An 11,700-nucleotide genomic window follows, 5' to 3' on the forward strand; every position below is an offset into this window, starting at 1 on the left:
ATTATTGGATTGATAGCTATGGCAAAAAGGGCCATGCTCAAAACAGAGCCCTGGAGCACCTCATTCTCCTGGCGAAAGGCATTTGACAAAACAGAACTCACATGTACCTTGACAATTCGATCCATTAAAAATGCATTAATAAAAAAAAGGGAGGGGACCGCGAAGGCCCTAAGTGTGCATGGTGCGGAGAATGCCCGCCCTCCAACAGGTGTCGTAAGCCTTCTCAAAATCTAAGAACACAGCCACCGTCTGGCGCTTACGCAAAAAGTTGTTCATAATGAAGGTCGACAAGGTAACTAGGTGGTCAACAGCAAAGCGGCGCCTACTAAAGCCACATTGGACATTGGTAAGGAGGCATCGAGATTCAAGGAGCCAAACCAATCGAGAATTTACCATGCACTCCATCACCTTGCAGACGCAGCTGGTAAGGGAGATAGGGCGATAACTGGAAGGAAGGTGTTTGTCCTGTCCTGGTTTGGGTGTGGGAACAACAACTGCTTCACGCCAGTGTGCGGGAACATGACCTTCAGTCCAGATGCGATTATAGGCTCAAAGAAGAAAGCCTTTACCTGCAGGACTGCAGGAGAAAGGTTCTTCAGCATCTGAATACGGATACCATCGGGCCTTGGAGCAGAGGATCGGGACCGGGTGAGTGCACTTTCAAGTTCCCACACGGTGAAGATGGCATTGTAACTTTCACGATTCAAAGATTGGAAAGAAGGTGGCCGTGCCTCCTCTGTTTGTTTTCGGGGGAGCAAGGCAGGGTGGTAGTGGGCAGAGCTCGGAACCTCCGCGTAAAAGTGACCTTGGTGTCAGATAACCGTCGCAGGCCACCCCAGACAACCGAAGGAGGAGTAAAACTGTTGAAAGAGCTGGTGAAAGCCACCCAACAAGCCTTTTTGCTTTCTTTGATAACATTATGACATTGTGCACGGAGTCATTTGTAACTGATACAGTTCGCCATCGTAGGGTGGCACTGGTGGCATTGGAAGTTACATAAAGCACATTGCCGAGCACGAATAGCGTCACTGCGTGCTGTAGTCCACCAGGGGACTGGGACTCGACATGGAGAAGAGGAAGTATGAGGGATGGAATATTCAGCAGGAGTGAGAATAGCGTCCATGATGTATGCAACCTGACTATCGCAGCTGGAGAAGTTTAGATCATGGAAGGTCGTCAGGGAAGTGAAAAAGCCCCCAGTCGGCTTTGGAGATGTTCCAGCTAGTGGAACGTGGAGAAGGGGTGTGATGCAGGAGATGGATTACGCAGGGGAAATGGTCGTTCGAGTATGTGTCAGACAGAGCATACCACTCGAACCGACGTGCAAGTTAGATAGTGGATATTGAGAGGTCCAAGTGGGAATAGGTATATGTTGCGTCCGAAAGGAAGGTAGGTGCACCGGTATTTAAGCAGACTAGACTGAGGTGGTTGAAAATGTCTGCCAAGAGGGAGCCTCTCGGGCCGGATGCTGGAGAGCCCCAAAGGGGATGGTGAGCATTAAAGTCTCCAATCAACAAAAATGGTGTAGGAAGCTGAGCAATCAGTTGTATCATGTCTGCCTTAGTAAAGGCAGATGATGATGGAGTGTAAACAGTACAAACAGAAAATGTGAAATTGGGGAGAGTAATTCGGACGGCAACTGCCTGCAGATATGTGTGCAATGTGATTGGATCATAGTAGACATCATCCCGAACCAGCAACATGACCCCTCCGCGAGCTGGAATACCTGCCATGGGGGGGTAGGTCAAAATGCACGGAGGTATAGTGTACCAGGTCAATACGATCATATGGGTGTAACTTCGTTTCTTGGAGACCTACGACAAGCGGGCAGTGCATTCGAAAGAGCAATTTTAGTTCCTCTCGGTTGGACCAAATGCCGCGTATATTCCATTGAACAAGTGCCATTATGAAAACAAAAAGAAGAAACAAGAAGGGGTCACCTCGATGGACACTGAAGGCTTGGCTTCGAGGGAGCACTGCTGCTGCAATCGATAGGTGGTGAGTCATGGTCCATCAACTCAACAGTTGCGTCTGCCACTGTCCTGAGCTGGTCAGGAGGGGCAGCGTCCTCCGCTGGTGAAAGGCCAGATGATCGGCTACCAGCGGTGCAGCCTGGCGAAACTGAAGATGGCCGGGGACGGCGACCACTGGGTGACGCAGGAGAAGAAACGCGCCTCAGCGGTGATGGAGAACTCTTTTTTTCTATGAGCCTTCTTTGAAGAATTACGTTTTGTCGAAAGAACGGTTGATGGCTGTGAAGTTTGTGTACGCAAGAAATCTTCGCATGTCAGTTCTTTGTTGAAGGTCCGAGCATCTGATTTAGAGGTCCTCGTCTTAGCAGTAGCAGATGATGATGTTTGAGCCTTAGGGTTGGTGGGAGGAAGAGGAGACGTTGATCGGGCGATCTTAGCACTGGCCGATCGGAAGACCGAATCGCTAAATGTTAGATTGCATTTCTGTGTAGCTACCTCTCTGGTAGGCCGAAGGGAGGCGAGAACGGTACTGTATTTACCTGCCGGAAGCATAGTGGGCTTTCTGCTATTGAACAACTTGCGAGCAGCCAAGGTCGACACCTTCTCTTTCACTTGAATTTCCTGTATACTTTCCTCATCTTTGTAGACGGGGCAGTCGCGAGAGGAGGCAGCATGGTCACCCATACAGTTGATGCAACGAGGGGACAGAGGTGGACAGTCACCCTCGTGGGCGTTCCTGCCACAGGTAACGCATTTAGCCGCACTTGAACAAGACTGCCGTGTATGGTTAAACCACTGACACTGGTAACACCTTGTAGGCCGAACAGAAATAAGCTCATAATCCGCTTTAATCTATAAAGGCACTTGCACATTGTCGAATGTCAGGAATATGGTACGGGTCGGTCTAGAACAGCAGTGTATTTCATTACAGTTTCATTCAGCAAGACAAAATTATCAAGGAGACACTCATCCATCTCCAGTGGCAGACAATAAAATGGAAAGATCGTGCATCCCATGCAGTTGATGGTTAAAATTCCCAAAGTGTATGTTCCTATAAGAGTCAGCCAATATATTTCTTTCTTTTACATGAATTCTGTGTGTGTGTGTGGGGGGGGGGGGGGGGGGAGGAGGTAGAAAAGATTACAGAAATTTGGGCTTTTACAGATACTTACCAACGATTGTTCTTCCCATCACTTCATTTGTTACTGGAATAGCGAACACACACACACACACACACACACACACACACACACACACACACACACACACACCAAGTTCCCCAAGTACCCTCCAACACAAACTGTAAGGTGGCTTGCAAAATAGAGATGTAGATGTGATAGTACAGTAATGGGAATCTGTAATTAAAATAGTACTTGTTGCTAATAGTAACAAAATGATCAGTCACCTGAGCAGTTTTTGTAAGGCTCATATGACTACAGAACACTATTACGCTATTGTGTACATAATTAGATATTATATTGAAAGAGCTCCCATTCTGGGAACTACAACCGTACAAAAACAAAAATAGTTATTACAAAGATGAGCTGGTTTTTTTCCGTATAAATAAACAGTATATACAATTTTAAAATATCAAGTCTATATAGTTTGATAAATAAAAATTTTCTCTCTGTTTAGCTGCAGTTTCATTCCTCACAAATATCATCATTTAGCGAGAAACCCCTGCCTCATAATGGAGACAAAATACTTCATTCCATGGCTGCCACACATTTTGAATACCGCACAAGAAAACAGAACAATAAGACACAACAAACAACTGAGTACAATGTGGTGATGTTTTTATACAGGTATAAAATGGAAAGGCATTACACAAGGGAAGATTGCAAAATCATCTTAGAAAGTTCTCCACGAGTAATATATTTATTTCTATCATTTGCCCTCATTTCTTTTCATTGCCAAGGTCATAATATATGTCAAAACACACTCAAAACTTTGTAACAGAAAAAAAATCAGGTTTAAAAAATGTTAGACTATGGCAGTCTGTGAATAAATAATGAAGTACAGCACCAAAATTAGTTTAGTTTACAATAATAACAGGCAAAGAAATTGGATACTGTCACTTATAACCTATTAGTTTAAATCATCCTGGCATTAGCCTGAAGTTGTGTACATCAGTAGGCATCCTTTTTCATGGAAAGTGAATTTCTTCACAATTAGTACAACTACATCGGGTTATCTGTGTGGCTTCTTGGTGATATGTTATTATTGCCGTATACCGGTTACTTCAGAGGCTGGATAATTCTTGGAACAATACAGTCAGATGATAAAGGTATGTAACCAATTATGTAATTGCCCAAATCAGTGTTACGTGCTGAAAGAAAGACATTATCATCGGAGAAGGATCTCCAGCAAAGCATATAATGAGGAATATATGGGTACTTCACACATTCTTTTTGAGTGCCTGCCTTTTGAGAAATCCAAAGCTATAAGCAAAATGTACTATATTTGGCTATTCTGGAGTGCCATCCATTTTCTAAGTCAAAACTAACCTTACAATCAAAGATTTTGTTGTTCAGCTAGAGTGCGATATTGGTGCTGTTCTAACATCCCCTTGGTTCACAAACTGCTTATAAGAGTTTACAACTAAATTATCAACATCTTTACTTTTCACAGTAAAACACTTCCATCGCAATCTAATAAACAAATAAAAAAGACATGTCAACAATTCGTATGCAATACTAGAGTATGGGTAGAATTACTAAAATTTCATAAAACCTAGTACAAATATTAATCATTGAAGACATGCAGATTTACCTGACATAATTTAAACATTTTAGCCGCTGAGAACCATAAGGGCCTAAGACAAACGGTTGTCGCTATAAACGTAAAGATTGAAAAATATATGTAATATATAGATGCCGAGGATTTTATAGCGCTCCTAAGTGTATTGTGCATCATATTATCACAAAAATAGAGGAAAGGCGGTTGTAGAGCAGTTAAACATAGTGTAACAAATCAAGATAGCACGTGCTTAGCGAAATAATCCTATGAATATAATCAAATTTGCGAAAATAAATGAGAGAAGAATCAAGGCTACAGGTGTAATTTTTGCTGTTACGAGAGAGTTTGTTACAATATCAAGCTAGCGAAATTTGTATAAAGTGTGGTCGCAGCGTAACTATAAATCAGTGTATGTACTAGTGAAAATCTTTCAAATAAGTGTTTAGTACAGTTCTGAACTGTATGTTTAAAGTGCACAAATGAAATGAATGAATACGGTACCTGTATTCCAGGTATGCTCACTCCAATAAAAAATTTTTTTTGTGAAGCATGCTGGAGAAAAACAAACAACTATCATCATGATGCACGGTATGTAAACTGATCAGTGCAAGGCACAGAACGAAAACAACAGCTCGAAACTAAAATAATAGACAAAGCTGAAATTTTGCAAGTGGATGCTCTAATTGCACATCTTACTGATAGTTTGAAGCTCTAGAAAAACAAGGAAACTATACGAATGCGACAAACCATGTGTCAATTCATTCAGATGAGCGAAAATGTAGACCAAATTTACAAAAGGAACAACAAAACAGATACAATGCTGAATGTTTCAATAACTGTGTTACATCACACGTCCCAGTAAAAGTAAATATTGTACACACAGAAATGGAATTAGTAGTGAAAGGAACGAGGAATCATTGTAATACAGCTATATACAAAATGACCTAATTTTAAATCTAAAAGAAAGACAATGTTCATGGTGTTCACAAATAGAGAAAAGGAAGAACACATAGATATATTCATAGGTGAGACAAGATTGTAAGAAGTCAACACTATTAAATTTTTGGGGATTACAGTTGACAATAAGCTCCAGTGGAGTCAACATATGGATAATATTAGCTACATTATGCCGACAATTAGCTTTTATGTATAGTGTACCACGCTCTATTTGAGCCACAACTACAATATGGAATTACTGTTTGGGGAAATTCCAGCAGAAAAAATACAAAAAGACTCATGCAGTCTAAAAATACTGACATTTCCACCTCTATAATTTACAAAACAATAATATCATTAATATAAGGACTTGCAGTATTAGAAAGAAATGCAGACATTCATACATATGAAACAAGAAAATAATGTCCAGCTGAGAAGTATACAACACCAACCGAGGGTTGCTGAAAAAGGTCCTCGATACTAGGGCGTCAAACTCGTAAAATGGCTTCCAAAGGGTTTGCAGGAAAATGAAAAGACATTCCAAAAACTTTCAAAGGATTATTTAATGGAATAGAAATTTCATAGTGTAGAAGAGTATATGTATCAATGAATAACGAAAACTACTGTTACTGTTATAGAGGTGCTGTAACTAAATGAACATATTGTATCAAAATAACATGAGAACATGAATGTTGAGAGAAAAGTGTAAATATGAGTACAACGCAGTAAGTAAACAATTTTCAGAACCTAAAAAATGGGTAAAAAAATGTATGCAATGTTATTATAAATATTGCCACTTTGATGTATTAAATTATAATAAATAGGTTACATATTGTAAGAAAATAGATTTAAGGCCGACTTGTCTTATATTATAAGTACACACTTTGTACGAAATGTAATCAAATTGGGCCAAATAAATATCAATCAATCAGTTGGTTGTGGCATGTATGTATGCGCCTGACAGCTGTACATCTTTCAGTGGAGCAGGCTGTGCTGTAACGAGAAAATGTTTCAATAGTTTCGCTGGGACTCGCTTCAATATGGGCCCGCCTCTGGTGAGCTTTAGGCCCTTGCGGTTCTCAGTGCCTCATTTCAAGAACAGTGGCACAGATATATAAAAGAAATGCGTGACTTATTATACAAGAGGTACAACATAATATATTAAAAAGATTACCCATCAAAATTGGCACTCGTACAATCGTATACATTATCTCTGTTGTTTTTCATACGCAGAAATTCATCGCAATTGTCACAGCCGTCGAATTCAAACTGATCTAATGTCTGAAAATGAGAAATCTCTTGCCAGTTACCCACATCGTAGGACTACTTACAACTGTAAATACAGAAATAAACTGTGAATTAAATATCAACCAATACTGAACTGACCTTTATGAGCGAGCACACTAGACACGCTCTAAGATTTCTCAGATCTTTTGGAATTGTTTCAAGAGACATTGTGTCTGCAGTCCAGCACCACACGTCAATACAATTCACAAAACCACAACTTTTCCGCAGTACTAAGCGTAAATTCACAACAAAACAAAACAATATTACGTCAGTTCACCAAAGCTCTTAGCACTCGCAGTCGTTCCAGTGATCTATCCCGGCATAAATTCAAAGTTCGCACAAGTAAAGAGAGATAACTACATGAAGGTCAGTTGCGCCAGTGAGGCGCTCATGGCAGTGTTGGGCAATAGTTTCGACTCGGGGAAAACTTTGTAAAAGCTTAAAGCAGAGGTTAGCGGAGGCCGCACATGTTAAACGGATTGCATGCAGTACTTAACTTAGCGTTTTTTTAAAAAAAGGTATAAATTGTTACATAAAAATTGTCATTATCTTGGCAATCCACATAAAGATCATTAGTTTTACGGAGAAATTTAACGTTTGTGAAACGAGTTAAGTTATATTAAACAATATTATAAACAATATGTACATCCGTTCGCAATGAACTTACCATTTTGCATACTATTAGTACTTACAAATAGTTTTTTTTTATAAAAAAACGCATTCCCATCACAGTCAAGTACAGAATTAGAATGAATTAGAAGTGTTCATACACGCACTTCAAATAGAAATGTTTCAGCATAGAGTGCAGACGGTGAAAGTCACAGACATTTACAATAAAACGACGATTTTTTTCATACAGCTTTTAAGTAATGGTAAACAGTTTTAAATATGGGACTATGTAGGCATAATATTGGGTGGCTGCACACCCAAAAAGTTTATCATCGGTAAAATAAATAACTTCAGGGGTGCCATTTAAATCTAAAGTAAAAGAAGGAACTGAAGGATATCAGTAAATTCCCACTATAAAACGGCTTTTCTGAGGAGATTTCTAGTAAGAGACAAGTCACCCACCTCTGCATGTATGGAAATTCAGATTTCGTACCATTTTTGAGACAAAGACTTTGACCCTCTGCCCTTTCCTTCTTTCCCCACTGGCAGTCCAACTTGTGATGTAACCCACACGCTTGAGATGGATTGTAGCGTAGGCAGAGCAAGCATTTCATAACTAATTTACCGGTATTCATTTCCATTCATCCAAGAATAATCTGACAGTGGTAGGGGAACTGTCATGGTAAATAATAAAAATCAATAGATCGAAATATACATATGCACAAAATAAGTAAAAATGTTCTGTAAGGATAGGTATATAGTTTCTCTCTTCACACAGCAGCAGCCAGTAAGCTAGATGGTAATCTCATGCTTACACTGCCAGCATCCTTATCAAAAAGTACAAGGTAGTATCATTTATGTAATACTCATTACCCCCCCCCCCCCTCCCATGAACCATGGACCTTGCTGTTGGTGGGGAGGCTTGTGTGGCTCAGCGATGTAGATAGCCGTACTATATGCGCAATCATAATGGAGGGGTATTTGTCGAGTGGCCAGACAAACGTGTGGTTCCTGAAGAGGGGCAGCAGCCTTTCCAGTAGTTGCAGGGGCAACAGTCTGGATGACTGGCTGATTTGGCCTTGTAAAACTGAACTCCATCCGAACAGGCCTTGGAAGGCGCAATGGTACCAACCGGCCACCGTGTCATCCTCAGCCCACAGCCGTCACTGCATGCGTATATGGGGAGGCATGTGGTCAGCACACTGCTCTCCCGTCTGTATGTCAGTTTACAAGATGGGAGTCGCTACTTCTCAATCAAGTAGCTCAGTTTGCCTGACAAGGGCTGAATGCATCCCGCTTGCCAACAGTGCTCGGCAGACCAGATGCTCACCCATCCAAATGCTAGCCTAGGCTGACAGTGCTTAACTTCAGTGATCTGACAGGAACTGGTGTTATCATTGCAGCAAGCCCATTGGTGATCTGGCCTTGTAGCGTTAACCAAAAAGGCCTTGCTGTGCTGGTATTGTGAATGGCTGAAAACCAGGGGAAACTACAGCCATAATTTTTCCCGAGGGCATGCAGCTTTACTGTATGGTTAGATGATGATGGCATCCTCTGGGGTAAAATATTCTGGACGGAAAATAGCCCCCCATTTGGATCTGCAGGCTGGGATTACTCACAAGGACGTTCTTATCAGGAGAAACAAAACTGGCATTCTTCGGATCGGAGCACGGAATTCAGATCCCATAATCCGGCAGGTAGGTTGGAGAATTTAAAAAGGGAAATGGATAGGTTAAAGTTAGATACAGTGGGAATTAGTGAAGTTCGGTGGCAGGAGGAACAAGACTTCTTGTCAGGTGAATACAGGGTTATAAATACAAAATCAAAGACGGGTAATGCAAGAGTAGGTTTAATAATGAATTTAAAAAATAGGAGTGCAGGTAAGCATAGTGAATGAATTATTTAGCCAAGACAGACACGAAGCCCATGCCTACCACAGTAGTACAAGTTTATATGCCAATTAGCTCTGCAGATGATGAAGAGATTGAAGAAATGCATGATGAGATAAAAGAAATTATTCAGATAGTTGAGGGAGACAAGAATTTAACAGTCATGGGAGACTGGAATTCGATAGTAGGGAAAGGAAGAGAAAGGAAAGAAGTAGGTGAATATGGAATGGGGTAAGGAACAAAAGAGGAAGCCACCTTGTAGAATTTTGCACAGAGCATAACTTAATCACAACTAACACTTGGTTTAAGAATGATAAAAGAAGGTTTTATATGTGGAAGAGGCCTGGAGACACTGGAAGGATTCAGATAGATTATATAATGGCCAGGCAGAGATTTAGGAACCAGGTTTTAAATTGGAAGACATTTCCAGGAGCAGATGTGGACTCTGACCACAATCTGTTGTTTATGAACGGTAGATTAAAACTGAAGAAACTACAAATAAGTGGGAATTTAAGGAGATGGGACCTGGATAAACTGAAAGAACCAGAGGTTGTAGAGAGTTTCAGAGAGAGCATTTGGGAATGATTGACAAGAACAGGGGAAACAAATACAGTAGAACAAGAATGGGTAGTTTTGAGAGATGAAATAGTGAAGGCAGTAGACTATAAGCAGGTAAAAAGATGAGGGCTATTAGAAATCCTCAGGTAACAGAATAGATATTGAATGTAATTGATGAAAGGAGAAAATATAAAAATGCAGTAAATGAAGTAGGCAAAAAGGAATAGAAATGTCTCAAAAATGAGATTGACAGGGAGTGTAAAATGGCTAAGCAGATATGGCTAGTGGATGTACAGGCATATATCGTAAGATCTCCAGTTTCTTTCCGGTTCACCTTTATCTCTCTACATATATTTTTATTTTCATTTTCATTTCACCTCATGTTACTTTCCACCTTCTAATACCATGTCACCCTCACAACACCCCCACAATGACCCCATTAAGTTTTATTTACATTCCCTCCGCAAACATGCCTTCGCCCTAGCCAGATTACGCTTGCATATTTTATTTTCTCAGGCTTGTCTAACATTTGGCATTACCCCCAAAGGCCTCACACTCAAAGTTCCCATCTCTGGCTGCAACCCTTCCTTCCATCAGTCCCTATACCAGTTCCAAACTGAACAATCCATTGCCCTCACCCACCTAATCCTTCACCTACACATCAACTCAGCCAATGAACACATCCGTCAACTCCTATCCTTAATAAAAGTCCTTAATCTTTCCTCTCCCACATCCACACCGGCTGTTCAGAGCATCCTCCTACAGGCCAACCGTAAATTAGAACAGCATGCCACCCTCCACCTCAAAAAACTATCCAATCTCCTGGTTTCCCACCTCCGGAAAGGCAACTCACTCACCCTTCACAACCTTTCCAGCAAACCTCAACCTCCTCTCATTGCACACAAACCCAGTCTCTCCCATCTACTCAATCTCCCACTTCCAGCTCCACTCCCTCCAAAACCTCAGAATTCCGATCAACACAATCTGGAACCACAACACCCTACTTCAGTAGTTAACCTTTCCTCCAAACCTCTCTCCCAATCCGAAACCTCTGTCCTATCCAAAGGCCTCACCTTCAGCCCCACTCCCAGATTCAACCAAACAGCCCTCGTCAAAGATTTACTGTCCTACACTCGTACTCTCTGCTGGAAGTATCACTTTGCCACGAAGAAAAATGATCCTAATCCTACTCCTAATGATCCGACTCCTCAAGACACCATCCAAATTGAACCCTGCCTGGAACAGTTCCGACCTCCGTCACAGCGGGACCCACCTCCTCTTCCTCAAAATCACCCTCTCCAAACCTTCCAGGAATTTCTGACTTCCAGCCTTGCATCTCAATCCTTCTTAAAAAACCTTAATCCTACACCCAACATCACCACTGCTGAAGCCCAGGCTATCCGTGATCTGAAGGCTGACCGATCCATCGTCATTCTTCCGGCGGACAAGGGTTCCACGACCGTGGTACTTGATCGTCGGGAGTATGTGGCTGAGGGACTGCGTCAGCTTTCAGACAACACCACATACAAAGTTTGCCAAGGTAACCCCATTCCCGATGTCCAGACGGAGCTTCAAGGAATCCTCAGAACCTTAGGCCCCCTGCAAAACCTTTCACCTGACTCCATCAACCTCCTGACCCCACCGACACCCCCACCCCTACCTTCTACCTTCTTCCTAAAATCCACAAACCCAATCATCCCGGCCGCCCC

At 41.6% G+C, this 11,700-nt stretch overlaps 1 protein-coding gene across 1 annotated transcript in view; it reads right to left on the reverse strand.

Annotated features, from left to right (window-relative positions):
• The window catches only part of LOC126464801 (transcription elongation factor SPT4-A), a 30,785-nt gene extending 23,563 nt beyond the window's left edge, over window positions 1-7,222 (reverse strand). The window contains exons 1-2 of the mRNA XM_050096259.1: window positions 7,035-7,222; window positions 6,823-6,929 (exon numbers count right to left, since the gene is read on the reverse strand). Of these exons, the coding sequence (XP_049952216.1) occupies window positions 6,823-6,929; window positions 7,035-7,103 (176 nt within the window). The 5' untranslated portion in view covers window positions 7,104-7,222. The remainder of the gene's footprint in view (window positions 1-6,822; window positions 6,930-7,034) is intronic.
• Window positions 7,223-11,700: the final 4,478 nt, after the last annotated feature.

This window comes from Schistocerca serialis, chromosome 1, assembly GCF_023864345.2.
Source record: "Schistocerca serialis cubense isolate TAMUIC-IGC-003099 chromosome 1, iqSchSeri2.2, whole genome shotgun sequence".
Lineage (NCBI taxonomy): Eukaryota > Metazoa > Arthropoda > Insecta > Orthoptera > Acrididae > Schistocerca > Schistocerca serialis.